This window comes from Balaenoptera physalus, assembly GCF_965194825.1.
Source record: "Balaenoptera physalus genome assembly, chromosome: 2".
NCBI lineage: Eukaryota > Metazoa > Chordata > Mammalia > Artiodactyla > Balaenopteridae > Balaenoptera > Balaenoptera physalus.
This window is the reverse complement of record NC_138883.1, coordinates 75,804,770-75,826,343: the sequence shown is the minus strand read 5'-3', so window position 1 is coordinate 75,826,343 and position 21,574 is coordinate 75,804,770. Positions and strand designations below refer to the sequence as shown.

Below are 21,574 nucleotides of genomic sequence, written 5' to 3'. Positions count from 1 at the left end.
CAGGGAAGGAGCTGGCTCTGCCGCTCTTTCTGCCCCAACATGCACAGACTCGGGAAGTTCTTCCTGGGGTTTTATCTCAAAGCCTCTCCCTTACAATTTCTGCCTCTCTTTTGGGGGAGGAGGAGGGGCGATTATAGAGATAGTTAATGTCTGCCGTATAAGAAACATTATTAAAGTTACTCTCCGGTCCTTTCCCTTCTTGGTAAACAATTCCTGCTCCTTCCTCTCGAATTCTGTTTTTCCATTCCTTAAGTCACTTTAATGGCTCTTCAATACAACAAATATTTACTGAGTGTTTACTAAGTACCAGGCACCCATGCTCAGCGCCGTGGGGGATGAACACATGAGGGGAATGTAGTACCCTCCCTGGAGGAGATTGTAATCCAGACAGGGACTGCAAATTTGTAAGTAGGATACTTAGATTTAATCAATATTTACCGAATGCCTGTTCACATATTTAATAGTATATAATCCTTCCAATAACACTGTGAAATATAATTGGTCTGCATTTACAGGTAAGGGAAATGAGGCTAAAAGAGTCGCTTTCCACTGGCCTACCAGCTCAGGGATGCTCAGCCCAACATCTCACATTCTATCAGGCCATTGCCACAAAATAAAATTAATGTACATAAGGATCGAGGAGGGGGTAGACACACAACAGTTCTCAGGATCCCTTTAAATGTGATTTCCACTCCCCAGGAAAGAAGAGTGGGCACAGTGTTCCAGTGAGTGTTGGCCCAGCACTGAGCAGGGCAGAAGTGGCTTACAAAGGCCACTTGCCTCCCAGGACCCTGCCTCCTGGTACTAACTCCTGGGGGTCTTCTGGCTCAGTCGTCTTCTGTAATCAATAATAATAATAATAGCCACTAACATTTACTGAGCATGTATGTGCCAGGTGCTGGACTGAGTTGGTTCATATGCATTTTCTCTTTTAATACTTAAGGCAATCTCTTGAGATTGGTATTCCCTTTATTGATAAGGAAACAGCGAGATTAAGTACCTTGCCCAAGGTCACCCACGTAGATCTGGGCTTTCAACATAGGTCTGATTGCCCCCAGACCTCAGGCTCTGCACCAAGATGGACTTTTCCTATTTTTGATGTACAGAATATATATTTGGGCCCATGTGATTCTGCTTCTTATTGTATGAATAAATGACCCTAGCTTAGCTTCTGAATAAGCCCTGTAGTATATGAGGTACATCAGTATGACCTCATCAGCACCATTAATGGTTATTATGCACCTACCCTGAGTCAGCAACCCTTCACAGTCATATTATTATCCCCCTTTTAATCACTCAGTTTCAACAAACTGAGGTTCAATTGGTAGAATAATGTATCCAAGGCCACACAGCTCGGAAAGTGGCAGAGTTTGCCCGGCTGCAAGGCAACTTCTGTCCCTCAAAAATATTAATTGTTGCAATAGTGTCCTTCCCGAGACTGACCATTTAAGGACCATCTTCTATACATGTCTAGCTGCAGGTTATCACTGAGTCAAAAGCAATCCCTACTATAAATAGAGCTCTCCATCCACTTAGTCAGTGTCCGATCCAGAGTAAATCCTTCAAGAAAGGAATGAGAGAGGAGAAACTGTCCAGAAAGTGAGAGACAGGAAGCCAGGTCTTGGCTGGTCTTGGGACAAATCTTCAAGCAGTAATGACGGGACTAATTCAGAGAGTAATGTGGGATTTCCCTAGGGAACAGCAAGTAATTTGAGGAGGAAGCCCCCTTAAAAAAAGGAGAAAGATTAGATGGAAATGGGGGGAAATTGGGGCCCAGGGTGGTAGTGTCCATGTATAAGGTGAGTGGATAAGGTGAGTGATCAGAAGAGGAACCCAGGATGGGCAGAGATGGGGTCAGTAGGAAACAGGAACAGAATGAGTTAGGGCTGGGTGTCTTGTGGAGTGAACTGAGGCTGGTGTCTACCCAGCACCACTCCTTGGATCCTGAGGCCCTCATAGGGACCTTTGCCCCACCACACCCCAGCCCTGATAGCCTGTCTCTGCCAGGACAAGTTTGTCTTCTGCTCTGAGCTACCGGGCCCTACCAGGAGCTCCAGGGCCAGCTGGGACCCATCCCTTTGGAGCAGCTGCTTCAGACTAGGTAAGTGTGAGGCCCCGAGCCTCAAGTCCCTGGATATTGGAAGCAGGCAGAGGGGCAGCTGAAAGAGATGTTGCTGCATGTCCTGTCTCCTGATAGGTGCCATAATGAATTTTTCCCAGGCTAGGAAGCACTGAGCTCTAGTGGTCAAGGGAGCCATGGAGGAGAGAGCTGGTCAGCGAGAGCAAGACAGACCCAGCCTTCGTCTGGAAAAGCTACAGCACTGGGCCAGGCACAGGCAGAGTGGGCACCTCTTGGTGCTGGCGGTGAGGCCAGGCTGCCCCACCCCAACTTATACCCCAATTCAATTCCACCCATGTTTAGTGAGCACCTATCATCTGCCTGAAACTGTGCTAGGCTCTGAGTGGGAGGAGGGTGGAGGAAACATAGAATAAACAATGCAAGACCCTTCATCTCCAAGTAGCTTCCATCACGTGGGGAAAACACATAGTTAAGTAACTGAACTATGACATGAGGCAGAAAAAATTAAATGATATCCCCTTCTTTTATGGCTCTTGGTTGACTACTCTCCACCACTTGGGAGGAAGGAAGGGAATCCCTAACAGTTCTCCTTCAACTACCCTGCATCCGGCCTCCAGGTGAGCCAGCTATGGCTGGCAGTGGCTGTGGTGCCCTTTGCTATCTCAGTTGCCTGCCTGAACTCTGCTTGTCACATGGCCACAGCACTGCCACTTGGGCCTGGCGTACTGGTAAGAACTACCATACGGGAGGGTGGAAGGAAGGTCCTGGGGGCCCCTCCCTAATGGGCCAGAGCTCACCACTTGCCTTTCTCATCATTCAGGGTCTCCTCACTGGGATTGTAACCCTTGAGCTGCGCAGAGCACCCCGTCTCTGGAAGGTGAGAGGGGAAGAGAATGCAGTACTATTTTCCCACCCCCTAAAACACACACACACCTCAGCCCAGGAAGTGGATTTCTAACTGTTGACTAATTGTGTTAGTTATCTGCCCGTGACTGGTCTAAAAGACTGAGGAGGGAAACAAGGAAGTTGGAGGGCTGATGGTCCCGTTTGGAGGTGGAAGAATAGGAGCTGAGTTTTGTTTTCAGCTAGGCTACAGGTGGGGCTTGGGGTTGCAGTGAGTCCCCTAGGCTGGGCAGGGCTGAACTAACTCACTGGCAGGTGCACGCCATGATGCTATTCAACACCTTCAATCTGATCTTGGGCTTCATTGCGTTCGTGGTTGAAGTGGTGAAGACAGCCTTGATGTCTGCCCCAACTGTCCCCTCCCAGGTACAAGTGAATAAAGGAGAATGGGGAAGGATGAGGAGGCAAGAGGAGGGGAAAGGGCAGGGGCAAATAGGTGCAGGGTCCCCTGCAGCACACCCTCAGCCCTATCTACCTACAGCTAGCCGGCTTGCTGGTGCTGGAGCTCAGTGCTGAGGCCTTCACCCTAGGGGGAGTGCTGGTCTCAGCATACTCCCTGTTCCTGCTGAGCCAGAGGAAGCCAGGATGCTGCCAGAGCCAGAGTCTGCACTACCAGGAGCTGCAGGAGGTATTGAGGGCAGGGAGGAAGCAGCTAGCTAGCACTTCATTTTTCACTGGCTATCCTGGTCGATGGTACTTAAGGGAAAACAATGGGGCAGCAGGGAAAGGAAGGGGTCCTAAACTGAAACTGACTGGTTTTCTGGCTTTGGACATTTCTCCCCTAGTGGTGGTGGGTAAGAGTGAATTGAGTATCTAAATGGGGCTAAAAATGTGGGAGAGCATTAGAAATCTGCGTAAATATTGGAAGGGCTATGGGAACACGAGAAAAAAAATGGGAGAGGAGGAAGCTGCATCTGTCTGGGATTCCTCATTTCTCACCCTTACAGTTTGCTTGCCTCACACCTGTCTGGTTTTCAGGGTCTCTCAGAATTAGAGGAAGTTCCTGATTTGGAGACTGGTCCCACGGTGGCTAGCAGAGCAAACAGAACAAATGAGTGAGCTGGCAAGGGGAAGCAGACAGGTGTTGCTTTCCTACCCGGCGGGAGCGTTCTCCAGACCCTCCTGCACCCCATCCCACCGAACTCAAACTAGATGGAGTCCCCTGAGACCTACTTGAAGTCTGGTGGAGTGCCTTCAATCTTCACTCAGACTAGGCCCCTTTCTTTTTCCTTCCCTGCTGCGGAAAGCAATACCTAGACCGAGTCTTAAACCACCTCACCGCCCTGAAAATCTGCCCGCCTGCAGGATATCCTTAAACCAACTTTCAGCTAGACCCATTTTCTCCCTTCTATCCTCACCCTCCTTCCCCACTGCCTCCCCATCCTGCTTCACATGTGCCTCATCTCACTATTTCCAAGATTTCCACCTTTCACAATCCCATCCACTAAAAACCCGTACACGCCCACTCTCTGAAATCAATTCACAACGGGTGCTTTCGTTCTCTCGCTTCGATCCGGTTCCTTTCTACTCTAGCGGAGACTACAAATCCCAGGATGCCCCGCTACCCTGTGGCCCGCTGGGAAATAAAGAACCTTCCCTCCGCGGTAGGGGCGCTGTGCATCTGCTAAGTGACGCGAAACCCTGGAAGTCGGGGCTTGGCTGAGAGTTTCTTCGGACGCGACCACTGGCCCAGCGTGCGGGGAGGAGCCGGACGGGCTATTCTGCGCGGGGGCACCACCACCCCAACCTCGGTAACGGAGAGCTGATTGTGGGTCTACATTCCTACATCCGGCAGCTTCGGAGACGGGCAGGGGCTGAGGGCTGGCCGTCGGCAGAGCTAGGGTTTCCCAGATGCTGTCGCCGTGCCCCCTCCCACAGTGCCCAGGTGCAAAGTCCTGAGACTTGGAGCGCGCGCGAGAAAGGGGTTGGAGATGATGAGTCAGAAGGCCAGGGCACTTCTCATCCCCCTCCCCCGGGGCCTACGCGCCTGAGGAGGACGGACTGGCTGGGCAGACGGGTGGACCGGGCAGGAAGAGGGAGGGACACGGCGACCCGACCTAAGGTTTCCCGCCTCTTGCGAGCACGCCGGTGTAAGGAGCCCGCGTTGCCGCCACCCTTTCTCTCCAAGGTGGGAGCGGGACTGCGCAGGCTCAGCCTCTCGGCAGCCCAGCCGACCTTTGATCCCAGCTGCGGGGCGGTTGCTGAAGTTCTGGTTTTGCTCAAACCCCACCGTTTATGATCTTTGCAAGTGTGCAAGGATGGCAGGCTCAGGTGGGCTTGAGAAAAGCCCAGGAAAACGGGGGCACCCTGTAGCACCAGCCCCACAGCTTACTAGCGGCTAGAAAAACTAGAAGTTGACCAGAGCTGCAGTACTAAGAGAACTCACCCCAAATTCACATAGTGCCCAGGATGGGTGTGCGCCTCACACTCATTTTTGTTCCCACTTGAGAAGGCTTCTTTCCCTAGAGAATGCTGCTTCTCCGGGCTTAGCCAAGCCCAGGCACCAGTGAGGAAAGAGCGCAGCCTGGCTGCGTTGCCCTGACATTGCAGTGGCGCCAGCGGCAGCTCCTTTCTGTTCGTGACACCTTGGGAGTGGTAATAGTCGCCCTATGACAAGATTGTGTGACTATTAGTGGGTGGGGACAGTTCTGGGATTAGGCTCTGGAATGGTGAAAACAAGATCTGGGCCTCCCCCTTCTCCTCCTCCAAGTCTAAATGCCAGAATAATGGAGAGCTCATCTGTGAAGGACTCAAAATGCTTTCTTCAAAATCAGAAGGTGGTGGTAGCTGAGGAAGCTGGGGGTAAAAATCAATTCATTCTCACTGTCTTCCACTCAGGAGCAACAACTTTTAGTGCTATGATCAGATGTCTAGAAATTGCATTTTAGTTCTTGGAGAAGTTCAGTCCCCACGCAGATGCACCTTGTATCAGGTTAGGCTAGGTTATGCTGTGGTAACAATGCCAAAATCTCAGTGGCCTAAAACTGCAAAGGTTTATCTCTCACGCTACATGTCTAGGGTAGTCCGGCAGGGTGCTTTGCTCCTTGTAAGTGATTCAGGTAACCGAGCCCATGGAGCGCCACCATTTTGAGATCCTGTCTTGTAACCATGAGACTAATCCCGCCTATCTCCACCCCCTTCCCCAGTTGTGAAGTAAGCATGAAGAATTGTTCATGGGCTCTTAAATGCTTCTGCCTCAGAGGGTTACATATCACTTCCACACACATTTCATGGGCCAAAGCAAGTCATACAGCCACACCCAATTTCAGGATGGTTAGAAGGGCAATCTCTTCATATGCCTGGAAGGGGAGTAGAAATACTTCATTAAAAGAAGGGGAGGTAGTAATTTGCAATGATTCTTGAACAGCTTAGCAGTTGGAATTCATCCATTCTAGCAGTTATGCCCATATCTACTTCTTTGGTTTTGTTCCATGAACCACTCAAATGAAGTTCTTTTTTTAGAATTTATTTATTTTATTTATTTACTTTTGTTTGCGTTGGGTCTTCGTTGCTATGCGGGGGGCTTTCTCTAGCTGGGGTGAGCGGGGGCTACTCTTTGTTGTGGTGCATGGGCTTCTCATGGCAGTGGCTTCTCTTGTTGCAGAGCATGGGCTCTAGGCGCACGGGCTTCAGTAGTTGTGGCACGTGGGCTCTAGAGCGCAGGCTCAGTAGTTGTGGCGCACGGGCTTAGTTGCTCCACAGCATGTGGGATCTTCCCGGACCAGGGCTCGAACCCGTGTCCCCTGCATTGGCAGGCAGATTCTTAACCACTGCGCCACCAGGGAAGCCCCTAAAATGAAGTTCTTAATAGAAATTTTCCTCCCAGTATAATACTGGGAGTCAGGAAATCTAGACTCTGGTTTTGATGTGTAAGTTTGGGCAAGTCAGACCTCTCTGAACTACATTTTGCTTAAATGGAGATTATAATATTTACCCTCTCTACCTTACTGGAGTACCAAGGCTCAAATAAAATCACACATGAAAAAATACTTTAAAACTAAAAAGCACTTCAGAGGTTGAAAATAAATTGCCTATAGGGACGAGGAGTGGTGTAAATGAGTGAAGCAGATTAGGTATGAGTTAATAGGGAGTGGTGGGAACTATGGCAAACTAGAGAGCCCACATTCTGTTTAAAGACTAACCTCACTCATCTCTACCCAACTGCCATGTGGGACTGTGGGCTTGGTATTGCCATTGTTCCAGTTTTCCTATAAAAGTCAGAAATTCTGACTTTTTAAATGTGAAATCTTCTGCTTTTAAAATGTTGATAACTGATTTTTAAAAAATTGAGGACCAGATTTGGCCCATAGTCCTTCAGTTATTGTCTCTCCATTATACAAACATACGGTAGAAATTCAGGTTTTAGGTATGCAATATGGTTCTTGTAGGCCCTTGAGGCCTGTTCTGAAATTCAAGAGTCTTGGAGAGATTTAACATTAGGTTCTTAAAACTTTTTTTTATCATATCCCTCTCATATTGGTTCTCAGGGAGGGGGCATTTTGCCCCCAGGGGTTATTTGGCAGTTTTTGGTAGTGACAGCTTTGGGGGGAGGAGGAATATATAACCAAAGGGGCATTAGGTGATCAGTTGGAAGATCAGAGATTTACTCCCAGTGCTACTGATCCCCCTTTCCTGTGCATTATCCTCTGCCAACTGCAAGTGAAGACCGTGTGAGACTTGGCCTGTGGGCCTCATTATGCCCAACCCCCCCCTCCCATCCAACGCTGCCTACTGCCCGAGTCCCCAGCTGCTCCATGAAAGCATTCTGCTTTGCTGCAATGCTGCCCAGCAACCTCTGTATCTGCCCCTTCATCAGTTTGGCAGCCTCTGTGAAAGTCACTCGTATTTTACTTGAATTGCTGCCCATTGGAACTTCACAAAAAGAAGTGACTGTGACAAGGTTCCTGCTGACGTCAGTTTTTAAAGGCCTTGACCCCTATCCGTGCTTTAAGCATTAGAGAAATATGTGGCTTCATATGCAGCTGAATTCTGTGGTGGTTGGGAAATTCTCCATGTTGATGAATTTTACCCTCATTTCTTTGAAATTCAGTAATGTATTCTGGCCTCGAATACATGATTATAGACAAGTGACCTTTTCCCAGTGAAATATCTGCTTTTGCAGATGGTTCAGGTTTTGTGTCCTGGGCTGCGTCCTCTGCTGCCATCTCGTGGCCTCTTTGCTGCCCCGGTCGAGGTCTCACAAAGGGCCTTCCCGCAAGGTAATGGCGTGTGTCAGCGGCTTAGTTGGAGAAGGAGTCTCTGCTCACTGTGGGGCGTGCTCCCAAATCCCTCCCCTGCTGTGAGTCCACCTGGGCAGACACACATGCCGCTTGGTGCGTCGCGAGTAGGCTGGAGGCGCAGGGCCCTTCCGGGTCATTCTCAGCCCCTTGGGCCTCTATGTGTTATGCAATCCTGGACTCGAGCCACGAAATCAGTAAACTCAACTACCCAGGAGTAATCGGAGCTGACCTCGCCTGCTTGGCCTGATGAATGAATGCCCCGCGGCCTCTCGCCACTCGCCAGCGGGGGCTGGGATATTCTTTATCTTAGTGAAAAGAGATGATTACCCCGTCAGGTTTCTGGATTTCTTTTTCTTGTCTAGGCCCATTTTGGGTTGCTTTGTGTACACGCGCTTCATTCTTGACTTGCCCAGCGGTGCTGCCTCAATTTCGATGTTTGATTGCTGGATTGAGCAGGACAGTGGCAGTGTGTCACTGTTAGGCAGTGTCTCCTATAAATATGACAGGATCTGAGCACTGTAGTGATCAGAGGTCCATCTCCAGGGCACAGGGAATCTAGGAGACTGCCCTAGTAGCTGGGTTACTGGTGACTGAGCAGTGAGTGACGCATGCAGGAGGAAAGGCAGGAAAATCTTATTTGGTGCTAATTTTTTTTCATTATAATAATGTGTTTAAAACCTTCCAATTGTTAAAGTAAATGTGTAGAACTGTCCCTTAGTTGTTAGCCCCACCTGTATGCTTTACACATGTTCGGCTTCTTCTGGAGAGCCCTGACTCTACCAGGCCCCCCTTATCCCTAACCCCAGAATTGGAGGAGGAAGAGGAAGAGGAAGGAAGAGAGGAGGAGGAGGTGGGGAGGAGAAACCGCTGCCTTTAGTGTTTGTTTTAATCTGCTTTTCCCTGTATAAAAATTCAGGGGGAAGGGCCTCCTTGTATGGCCTCCGCCATTTCCTAGGCTACTAAAACTGGTGTGCATTGCCGCTCTTTAAAATTCAGGTGCCGCTTACTTAATGAGAGTTGTCTTCTGTTTCTCTTGTTTTTCCTTCTTTGCCTACATTTTTTCAGCCATATTTATATTTTGTGTTGCACGTTATTCTTGATTCTACTTATCATCTGAATCGTTGGTTTATTTTTCTTATCAGAAACTTTTCCTGTGTTCTGTCCAGAGGGAATGAGTCGTCTTTGTTGATTCTTGTTTGTTTTTCGTTGCCTTTGTAAAGTTTTCTTGTTTATAATATTTTTCCACAAGTCCAAGCTCCCCAGATATGATTTAATTTGTTTTGCTTCTTTATAATTATGTGCTCACTTTATAAGGAAGATGCTCGCTTTATAAGGAAAATGCTTTGCACCCACTCTTAAGCTTTAGGTAAAGTGACTCAAAGTCATGGCATAAGAGAAACGGGATGGATGTCTTTGTAAATCTCAAAGATAATTATGAGGAAGAGAAACTGTTCTTTGTGAACCTAAGAAGTGAAGCTGGGTCCAATGGTTACATATTATAGAGAGGCCAGTTTTAGACCAAAAAAGAGAAACTGAACACCTTTCAAAAGATGCGCTGCTTTGAAGTTAGGCTGTCAACCTCTGGGTATGTTTGAGGTGTTTTGTGCAATGCACTTCTGCACAGATAGGTTGTTGAAGCAAGTTTTCAAATATCAACTGAATGGTTGGAATACATAACCTTTAATTTCTCCTCCGACACTAAGATATGGTTTCTCAGCAGTGGTGGTGTTTTTTTAGTAGACCCATCCATACTCTCTCATCTGAATGACCGGCGCTGGGCGAAAGTGTAAAGTATTCCTCTAGTCCCTAGAACAGAGTTTATCAACTGTGGCACTACTGACATTTGGGCCAGATAATTCTCTGTTGTGGAAGGCTGTCCCTTGCATTGTAGGATGTTTAGCAGCGTCCCTGGCTTCTAACCACTAAATACCAGTAGCACTCCTCCCCCTAAATGTGACAACTAAAAATCTCTCCAGACATTGCCAAGTATCCCTTGGGGAGCAAAATTGCCCCCTCATAGGGCATGAAAACCAATGCCCTAGAGAGATATGATCAGAAAGATTTCAAGAACTTAGTGTTTAACTTCTCCAAGATTCTTATATTTAAAAAGAACCTACAAAGACCTGCAAGAACCATATTGCACACTCAAAACCTTAAATCTTCTCTTTGTGCCCCCATTCTCCCTTCTGAATTTTCCATCATTTTTTTTCTTTTTTTTTTAAAATAAATTTATTTATTTTTTGTTTATTTATTTTTGGCTGCGCTGGGTCTTCATTGCTGCGCACGGGCTTTCTCTAGTTGCTGAGAGCAGGGGGCTACTCTTTGTTGCAGTGCGCGGGCTCCTTATGGAGGTGGCTTCTCTTGTTGCGGAGCGTGGGCTCTAGAGCGCAGGCTCGGTAGTTGTGGTGCACGGGCTTAGTTTCCCCACAGCATGTGGGATCTTCCTGGATCAGGGATCAAACCCCTGTCTCCTGCATTGGTAGGCGGATTCTTAACCGCTGCGCTACCAGGGAAGCCCCTGAATTTTCCATCTTAACTGGTGTGATCACTTGGTCACATAAGCTGAATGCTAAACTCCTCTCCCTCATTTCCTGTAGCCAAATGCTCACCACACTCTATAGATTTTCTTCCTGCTCTTGAATCAGTCTTCTCCTCATCACCACCACCCCTGCCCTAGTTCAGGCCCCCACCACTTCTCACCTACTGCAGAAAAAGCTTCCTAAATAGTTTCTATCTTTCACATAGCCACATAAACGTGACCACATAGCTTCCCTGCTTAAAAGCTCTTCAGTCATCTCCGTCCTATAAGATCAGCTCCAAGCTTTTTTAAATGGTGCAATGATCCCTGTGATCTGGCCCCCGCCTTTGCAGTGCCATCTCTCACATCCCCTCCCTTGCACTACACTCTTCAGTGACAGCAATCTGAAGAAGGTGGCATTGGCGTGCAGCCTTAAAATTTTGTTTTAATTATTAATTAATATGTATGAGAAACACTTCCACCCCATCTTTGAGCTTTACCCTCTCCCTCTTTTTTTTTTCTTTTTGATTAGCCCAAGGATGATGATGATGACAGCAATGACTCAGTGATGGGCGGGGTGGGGGTCAGGGCTGTTTGTTGCGCACATTAATAGGATGTCAGAACAATTAAAACACCAGTGATAAGTCAAAGCCATGTCATGTCAAAATAGCTAAGTCAAAACATCTCACTTTGGCACATATGTTTCTTTCTTTTTTTTTTTTTTGGACCTTTAGTAATTTTTATTATTGCAATTACAAATAATGTTGCATTGAACATTCCTATACATGCATCTTTTCATACATTCATAATATTATCAGCAGGTTAAATTCCTAGAAGTAGAATTCTTGGGTCAATGGCACATATGTTTCTTACTTCCATGCCTTATTCAAGCTGTTGTAACTAGTCCAACCCCATATTGCTAACTGGTACTGTTTCTTTAAGACCCAGCTTAGTCTTCACCTACTTTGGGAAGCTTCCCTGACCTCTCCCATCACCACCAAGACTGTGCTCTTACAGTGCTCTACACATAGTTGTATACGTATTGTGAAGAGGATCAGAATGCACCACCCCAAAATGTGCCACATTGGCATGGGGATTGTATTTATTGGAAGACAAATAAGAAGCAGCAAACTCAGAAAATGCGCTCTGCCCTCCCCCTATCTCAATAAAAATGGGCTGTAAATTTCCCTTTGTGAGGGTCTTCCCCACCCTCTCTCATAGCAGGAGGAAGAAAAACAACCATTACACTGCAGACAGAGAGTCAGCACCATGAATGGGTCCATACAAACAAACCTTACTAAAATCACACTTATCTTCCATCAGTTTCCCCTATATCCTTACTTTCCTGCAATCTACGACCCCTAGAAGCCCAAAATGCTTTTCCTTTGTCTTGTCACTTCTCCACAATTCCTCACCCTTTGTTAAAATGGTATATAGGACTTTGCTAGTAGCACAGTGGTTAAGACTCTGCCTGCCAATGCAGGGGACATGGGTTTGAGTCCTGGTCCAGGAAGATACCACATGCCGTGGAGCAACTAAGCCTGTGAGCCACAACTACTGAGCCTGTGTGCCACAACTACTGAAGCTCATGCACCTAGAGCCCGTGCTCTTCAACAAGAGAAGCCACTGCAATGAGAAGCCCACACACTGCAATGAAGAGTAGCCCCCGCTCAGCAATGAAGACCCAATGCAAACAAAAAAAGGTATATAATACCCTGTGTCTAATCACCCTGAGCCTTCATTTCTTTTCTGTAAAGATCCTCTGTATACATAAAAATTGAACTATTAACATCAAGTGAAATGTGTATGCCTTTTCTCCTGTTAATTTGCCTTTTGTCAATTTAATTTGCAAGCTCCAGCTACTAAACCAAAGAGGGTAGAGAAAAGTTTTTCCTTCCCCTACAATTGAAATTATCATTTATGTGCCCACCTTTGAAGAGAGAACCGTGTTTTATTCATCTTTATAACCCCAGAACCTAGCTAAGTGAATGGCATAAGGAGACCTTCAATACATGTTTACTGAATGAATGAATAAATTAAATCAGACGGAGTCTTAGAAGGCCTTCTACTCAACACAGAAACTCCTGTGCAACATTCTGATAGTCATTCATTCTCTGCTAAAACATTAACAGTAATGGTGCTACTAGAGAAAATCACTCAAAAATGGCAGCTGGTGCCACAAAAAATTCATGATCTCAAACTGCAACTAGATCCTAAAGGCAACCCCATAATACTACTATTGGCAGTTCTAAATGTCCACAGCTTCTGCTTCAAGTTTTTTGTATTGTTTTGTTTTGTTTTCAGTAGTTATTCTAAAGTGCATCTGGAAGAATAAACAAATGAAAATGAAAGAAAGGGAAGGAAGGAAGGAAGGGAGAAAGAAGGAAGAAAGGGCTTCTAACAAGAAGAGTAATAAGGTGAGACTTGGTCTATCAGCTATTAATGTATATTATAAAGATGAAAAATTAAAACATTATGGTATTGACATCAGAATAGACAGATAGATGAATGGAATAGAATAGAGTCAAAAAAAGAGCTCAAATATATACAAAGATTTAACGTATTTTAGTAGCACTATTTCTTATCAGTCAGTTAATCATAAACTAATTTTTTTCAATAAGTGATGTTGGAATAACTGCATAACTATTTGCACTGAGTTACACTTCTATCATACTCCATGCACCAAAATAAATTCTAGACTTAAATGGAAAAAATCAAAACCATAAAAATATGAGAAGGAATATAGTAATTATTTATATAACCTGGGGCAGATGAGAGCTTTTAGATATAACACTAATAGCAGAAACTAAAAAAAAAGATTGATTTTACATTAAAAATTTTAGGCTTTCTATCAAAAAAATCACAATAAAGATAAAGTTCAAATGTAAAGTTAAGAAAGGATGACTGAGAGTAACATATAGCTAAAAGATTGTTAGTATTAATATTGAATCTTTTCTTATAGAAAAACTGATAAAGACAAAACAGCCAATTTACCAAATAAAGAAATTTAAATGGCCAGTAAATCTATGAAAGATGATATTCATAGTAGTTAAATAAATACAATTTATTTATTTTTTTTGGCTGCACCTTGCAGCATGAGGGATCTTAGTTCCCCAACCAGAGATCGAACCTGTGCCCCCTGCAGTGGAAGCGCAGAATCTTAACTACTGGACCACCAGGGAAGTACCTAAATAAATGCAATTTAAAACAGTACGATGCCATTTTGTGCCGATCACATTGTTATTTTTAAATGCGTAAAACCCATCACTGGTGAGTGTGCAAGGAAATAGGCACTTTCTTATACCTCTGATAGGACTGTAAATTGGTACAACAGTAATGGAAAGCAATTTAACATCTTGTATATACAGGTTAAAAATTACCTACCCTTGGCCCAACAATTCTGCATCTAGGAATTTTCTGCAGGAATACTTTTGGACATGTATAAGGAGTTACCTATTGAAATGTTCAGTACAGCATTAATTTTTCAAGTGCAAGCAGTTCTAAATGTCTAACAATAAGGTAGTTGATTTTTAAAGTATAATAAATGTAGAGATTGAAATATTATACTATATTATACTGGCATAAAAAAGACTAAAAGATGTGCATGGTGGGCTTCCCTGGTGGCGCAGTGGTTGAGAGTCTGCCTGCCAATGCAGGGGACACGGGTTCGAGCCCTGGTCTGGGAGGGTCCTGCATGCCGCGGAGCAACTGGGCCCGTGAGCCACAACTACTGAGCCGGCGCGTCTGGAGCCTGTGCTCCGCAACAAGAAAGGCCGCGATAGTGAGAGGCCCGCGCACCGCGATGAAGAGTGGCCCCCGCTTGCCGCAACTGGAGAAAAGCCCTAGCACAGAAGCAAAGACCCAACACAGCCAAAAATAAATAAATAAATAATTAAAAAAAAAAAAAAAAAAAAGATGTGCATGGTATATTCCTAAGTGGAAAAAAAAAACAAAAAAAACACATTGCATCACTGCATCCAGTTAAAAAATGGCAAAAGTCTTGAATAGACATTTCTCCAAAAAATTTGCAAATGACCAAAAAACACATGAAAATGATGTTGCGCATCATTAGTCATTAGGGAAATACAATTCAAAACCACAACAAGATACTACTTTACCACTTCACAGCTACTAGGAGAGCTATAAAAACAACGGCAACAAATGGAAAATGACAAGTGTTCGCAAGGATGTGGAGAAACTGGAACTCTCATGTATTGCTGGTAGGAACGTAAATGCTGCTGTGGAAAACAACTTGGCAATTCCTCAATAGGTGAAACATAGAATTGCCATATGAGTCAGCAGTTCCGCTCCTAGGTATATACTAAATAGGTGTTTAAACAAAAAGTTACACATAAATTTTCATAGCGAAAAGATGGAAACAACTCAAATGTCCATCACCTGATAAATGGATAAACAAAATGTGGTATATATCCATATAATGGAACACTTCTTATTCCACTATGTACAACATGGATGAACCTACCAACTATGCTAAGTGAAAGAAGCCAGACACAAAAGGTCACATATTGTGTGATTCCATTTATCTGAAATATCCAGAATAGGGCTTCCCTGATGGCACAGTGGTTGAGAGTCGGCCTGCCAGTGCAGGGGACATGGGTTCGAGCCCTGGTCTGGGAGGATCCCACACGCTGCGGAGCAACTAAGCCCGTGAGCCACAACTACTGAGCCTGCGCGTCTGGAGCCTGTGCTCCGCAACAAGAGAGGCCACGACAGTGAGAGGCCCGCGCGCCGTGATGAAGAGTGGCCCCTGCTCCCCGCAACTGGAGAAAGCCCTCACACAGAAACGAAGACCCAACACAGCCAAAAATAAATAAATAAATAAATAAATTTATTTTAAAAAAAAAAGTTTTGAAATATCCAGAATAGGCAAATCCATAGAAACAAAAAGCATTTTAGTGGTTGCCAGGGGCTGGGAGAAGGAGAGAATGGGGCATGACTGCTTAATGGCTATGAGGTTTCCTCTTGTGATGCTAAAAGTGTTCTGGAACTAGATAGTGGTAATGATTGCACAACACTGTAAATGTACTAAATGCCACCAAATTGTGTATTTTAAAATAGTTAAAATGGTGAAATTTATATTATGTGAATTTTACCACGATACAAAAAGTGCATTACAAAACAGTAGGTATAGTTGGTTTTGTTTTTCTAGAAGTATATGCATAGGAAAAAAAAGTGTAGAAGGATAAATATCAAACTACTATGGTCATCCATGGTTGTCATTTAGGACTAATGTTCTAACTTTTCTACAATAATCCTTGATTACTTGACTCCGTTTTAAAACATGCTGTAGAATAATATTTAATGAAAGAGAGGAGCGTTCATCATATAATGCCCTCCAAGTCCATTCATGTTGCTGCAAATGCAAAATTTCATTCTTTTTTTAAGGCTGAGTAGTATTCCACTGAATATTTATACCATTTCTTCTTATTTGTTCATCTGTTGATAGACACTTAGATTGCTTCCACCTCTTGGCAACTGTGAATAATGCTGCATTGGGGTGCATCCAAACCAGTATATTTGAACGAAACCAATTTTATTGTAAAAACACACATATTGCATAGAACAAAAACCTACTGGAAGTATATATGCCAACATATTAATAGTTATATTTCAGGGGGTGATTATAGGTGAATTTTATTTACTTTTAAAAAATACATTTTCAAAATTCTTCCAGTGAATATGTATATATATTACCTCCACAATCTGGGTTTTAAATATTATTTTAAAGTTTTCCTGGAGGATACATGAGCATCGTGGTAGTGTGAGAAGCTCCCTTTTTCTCACCCCTTCAATTTACAACTAGTAAAACATCCCTAACTCAAGAAAATTTCCCTACCCAACACAGCAAAATGCTAGAGATCCACACATCTGTGCATGTGAAGGTGGGTGCATTGGAACACATGGAGGAGGTAGAAGCTGGGGGAACAGCGGACGCAGTGCCCCTGATCCCAGCCCCCTGGCCACAGCTGCTGAACCTGGAGCCCCAGAGAACCCTATGGCAGGAGGAGAGACAGCAGACACAACTTCAGCCTCCTGGCTGCACCAGTGCCTATGGACACAGGAAACTGGGCAGCAGCACCGGTGAGGCCAAGACTCAGTCCCTCCAACCGTGGTGACGCCCACAACTCTCCCCCCGCTCCCCCGCCCTCGCCCACTGCAGCGACACCTGCAAACCAAACAACCCCAGACATGGCGGAGGTGCCCATGACCCTGGATCCCCCACCAATCCTCTCCCCTCACTGTGGTGGCAATGCCTGCAACCCAGTCAACCCTGGACAAGGCAAAGGTACCCGCCATCCCAGTGTCCCTGGTGGCGACGCCAGCAACGCCAGAGGCACAAGCAGCTATGACAAGGGCACCAGTGACACCTCTGGCAGAGGCAGTGGAAGATGGAAAGTGCCAATTCTCAAATATAGACAGAACAGCTCAGGTAAGAGAAACCAAAAACTTGTGCTATAGCGCCACCTACTGAAAAACAAAAGAAAGGCCTTCTAGTGACCAATCTGTTAAATTGTTAAAATCAAAGTAAACAAAACTACCTAAAGAAGAAAGGTGTTCGCTACTTCAGATACGCTGGCAGAGGACCAATTCATCAAGCACCATAAAAGAAAACATGCTAACACAGTATCAAAAAAAAAAAAAAGAAAATGACAAGTCTACAGAAATCAAACTTAAAGTCACAGAAGATTTTAATCTAACTGTTAGAGAATTCAAAAATAGCTGTCATGAAGAAATTCAGCAAGAAAACACAAAAAGGTAGCTCAATCAATGAGCTCAGGAATAAAATCAGTGAACAGGGACTTCCCTGGTGGTCCAATGGTTAAGACTCCACCTTCCAATGCAGGGGACATGGGTTCGATCCCTGGTCACAGAACTAAGATCCCACATGCCGGGTGGTGTGGCCAAGAAAACAAATAAATAAAATAAAATATAATCAATGAACAGAAGGAATATTTTACCAAAGAGACTGAAACTCTAAAAAAGAACTAAGTAGGAAATCTGGAGCTGAAGAACTCAATATGAGATGAAGAATGCATTAGAAAGCACTGGAAATAGAGAAGACCATATGGAAGAGAAAATTCACAAGCTCAAAGACAGAAATCTAGAAATGATTCATGTAGAAGAGGAGGTAGAACTAAGTTTTGTGTTTTGTTTTGTTTTTTAATGAAGAAATTCTATGAGAACTATCTAACTACCTTAGGAAAAGCAACATAAGGATAATGGGTACACCAGAAGGAAAAGGGGGGAAGAAGGGAGCAAAAATCTTATTTAAAGGAATAATAGCTGAGAATTTTCCAAATCTGGGGAAGGAACTGGATATATACGTTCATGAAGCTAATACAACACCTAATTATATCAATGAAAAAAGACCTTTTCCAAAGCACATTATACTAAAACTGTCAAAAGTCAGTGACAAAGAAAGAATTTTAAAGTCATTGAGAGGAAAAAAGACAGTAACCTAGAAAGGTACCCCAATAGGCTATCAGCATATTTCTCAACAAAAACTCTACAGGCCAGAAGAGAGCAAAATGACATACTCAAGATACAGAAAGATAAAAACTGTCAGCCAAGAATACTCTATCCAGAGAAGTTATCATTCAGATATGAAGGAGAAATGAAGTCTTTCCCAGACAAACAAAAGCTGAGGGATTTCATTACCACTAGACCTATTTACAAGAAATGTTGAAAGGAGCTCTTATACCTGAAACAAGAAGGCAAAAGTACACAAAACTGAGTAAGGTGACAAATAGAATCAGAAAATTAGAACTCTATATCAGAATAGATTATAGATTGTTAAACAATTATAGCATAAAGATTAAAGGGGAAAAAGTATTGAAAGTAACTATAGCTACTTCAATTTGATGATGAACTCACAACATAAAAACGGACAATTTGTGACAATAAAAACATGGAAGAGGAAAAGGACAAAATCTGTATAGGCAAATGAAGACAAGATGCTATAAGCAGAAAGAGAAACTATAGTCCTAAAGAGGACTATTTTATCTGTGAGATGTTTTATACAAATCTCATGGTAACCACAAAAAAAAAATTTGGCAGAGACATGAAACATGAAAAAGAGGAAACAGAAAAACATCATGAAAAACCACCAAACCAAAATGACAGACAGAAACACAAGGAAAAAGAAACAATGGAGATAAAGAGGAACCAGAAAACAAAAGATAAAATGGCAGGACTAAGTCCTCATCTGTCAATACTCACCTTAAATGCAAATGGATTGAATTCACTAATTATAGGACAAAGAGTGGCTGGATGGATTAAAAAACAAGACCCAACTATATGCTGCCTCCAGGAGACTCAGCTCAGCTCTAAAGACAAACAGGCTCAAAGTGAAGGGATGGAAGATGATACTCCAAGCAAATGGCAGCCAAAAGAAGGTGGGTATAATTAATACTCATATCAGGCAAAATAGACTTCAAGAAAAAAAGGTAACAAGAGATAAAGATGGACATTATATAATGACAAAGGGGACAATCCATCAAGAAGATATAACATTTATTAATATATATGAACCTAACATAGAAGCACCAAAATATGTGAAGCAGTTATTAATAGACCTATAAGGAGAAATTGACAGTAGCACAATAATAGTTGGGGACTTTAACATCCCACTACATCAATGGATAGATTATCCAGACAGAAATCCAACAAGAAAATATCAATCTGAAATCATATGGACTTAATAGATTTATACAGAAGACCCCATTCAAAAGCAGTAGAATACACATTCTTCTCAAGTGCACATAGAACATTCTCAAGGATAGACTAGATGCTGGGATACAAAACAACTCTCAGTAAATTTAAGAAGACTGAAATCACATCAAACGTCTTTTCCCTACACAACAGTATGAAACTAGAAATCAGTTACAAGAAGAAAGCTGGAAAAATCACAAATATTTGGAGACTGAACAACATGCTACTGAAAAACTATTGGGTCAATGAAGAAATCAAAGGAGAAATTTAAAAAATACACAAAGACAAATTAAAATATGACATACCAAAATCTATGGGATGCAGCAAAAGCAGTACTGAAAGAAAAGTGTGTGGCAATACAAGCCTACCTCAAGAAACATGAAAAATCTCAAACAATCTAATCTTACACCTAAAGGAGCTAGAAAAGAACAAATGAAGCCCAAAGAAGCAAATAATAAAAATCAGAGCACAATTAAATGAAATAGAGACTAAAAAGATACCAGAAAAGATCAATGAAACTAAGAGCTTGCTCTTTGAAAATATAAAAAATAGAGAAGGCTCAGACAAAATCAGAAATGAAAGAGAAATTACAACAGAAACCACAGAAATACAAAAGATTATAAGAGAATACTATGAACAGCTATACAACAACAAATTAGACAACCTAAAAAATAAATCCTTTGAATCATACAACCAAGACTGAATCATGAAAAAATAGAAAATCTGAATAGACTGATCTCTAGCAAGGAGATTGAAACAGTAATAAAAAACCTCCCAAAAAACAAAAGTCTAGGACAAGGTGGCTTCTCTGGTGAATTCTACCAAACATTCAAAGGAGATTTAATACCAATCCTCAAACTATTCCAAAAAATCGAAGAGGAGGCAATGCTTCCTAACTCATTTTACAAGGCCATTATGCTGATACCAAAACCAGATAAGGGCAACACAAAAAAGAAAATTACAGGCCAATATCACTGATGAATATAGATGCAAAAATTCTCAACAAAATATTAGCAAACCAAATACAATAATACATTTAAATGACCATGCACCATGATCAAGTGAGATATATTCCAGGTATGCAAGGATGGTTCAACATTTGCAAGTCAATCAACGTGATACACCACATTAATAAAATGAAGGATAAAAATCATATGATCATCTCAATAGATGTAGAAAAAGCATTTGACAAGATTCAATGTCCATTTACGATAAAAACTCTCAATAAATTGGGTACAGAGGGAACATACCTCAACAAAATAAAGGCCATTTATGACAAGCCCACAGCTAATACCATACTCAATGGTGAAAAACTGAAAGCTCTCTCTAAGATCAGGAACAAGACAAGGATACCCACTCTCATCATTTTTTTAAAAATTAAATTTATTTATTTATTTTTGGCTGCTTTGGGTCTTCGTTGCTGTGCCCAGGCTTTCTCCAGTTGCGGCGAGTGGGGGCTACTCTTCATTGCAGTGCGTGGGCTTCTCATTGCAGTGGCTTCTCTTGTTGTGGAGCACGGGCTCTAGGCACGCAGGCTTCAGTAGTTGTGGCACACGTGGGCTCGGTAGTTGTGGCTCGTGGGCTGTAGAATGCAGGCGCAGTAGTTGTGGTGCACAGGCTTAGTTGCTCCACGGCATGTGGGATCTTCCCAGACCAGGGCTCGAACCTGTGTCCCCTGCATTGGCAGGCGGACTCCCAACCACTGAGCCACCAGGGAAGTCCCCACTCTCATCATTTTTATTCAACATAGCATTGGGAATCCTAGCCAGAACATTTATACAAGAAAGAGAAATAAAAAGCATCCAAATTGGAAAGGAAGAAATAAAACTGTCACTATTTGCAGATGACATGATTTTATATATAGAAAACCCTAAAGATTCCACTAAAAAACTATTAGAAATAATAAATGAATACAATAAAGTTGCATGGTACAAAATCAGTATACAAAAATCAGTTCCATTTCTATATGCTAACAATGGACTATCAGAAAGAGAAATTAAGAAAACAGTCACATTTACAATTGCAAGAAAAAGAACGATATACATAGGAATAATTTTTTTTAATTTTTATTTTATTTTATTTTGCTATACAGTAGGTCCT

The 21,574-nt window shown here is 43.2% G+C and overlaps 2 protein-coding genes across 9 annotated transcripts in view; both read left to right on the top strand.

Moving 5' to 3' along the window:
• The first annotated feature begins 48 nt into the window (after nt 1-48).
• Nucleotides 49-14,344, top strand: TMEM253 (transmembrane protein 253). 8 transcript variants are annotated; one of them, XM_082452535.1, is made up of 11 exons: nt 49-2,101; nt 2,221-2,364; nt 2,698-2,808; nt 2,901-2,957; nt 3,239-3,349; nt 3,465-3,611; nt 3,962-4,038; nt 4,592-4,734; nt 12,225-12,444; nt 13,046-13,158; nt 13,836-14,344. In XM_082452535.1, exons 2-8 carry the CDS (start codon nt 2,257-2,259, stop codon nt 4,644-4,646), a joined length of 666 nt encoding a protein of 221 aa, XP_082308661.1. In that variant the 5' UTR covers nt 49-2,101; nt 2,221-2,256; the 3' UTR covers nt 4,647-4,734; nt 12,225-12,444; nt 13,046-13,158; nt 13,836-14,344. The 8 variants fall into 8 exon arrangements, with proteins under 8 accessions (XP_082308661.1, XP_082308660.1, XP_082308658.1 ...); XM_082452534.1 differs by lacking the exon at nt 12,225-12,444 and having other exon boundaries at nt 13,049-13,158; XM_082452532.1 differs by lacking the exon at nt 12,225-12,444.
• Nucleotides 4,718-21,574, top strand: part of RPGRIP1 (RPGR interacting protein 1) — a 227,036-nt gene continuing 210,179 nt past the window's right edge. Inside the window, exons 1-2 of the mRNA XM_082452363.1 lie at nt 4,718-4,734; nt 15,350-21,038. The gene's annotated coding sequence lies outside the window, so the exon portion shown is untranslated. The remainder of the gene's footprint in view (nt 4,735-15,349; nt 21,039-21,574) is intronic.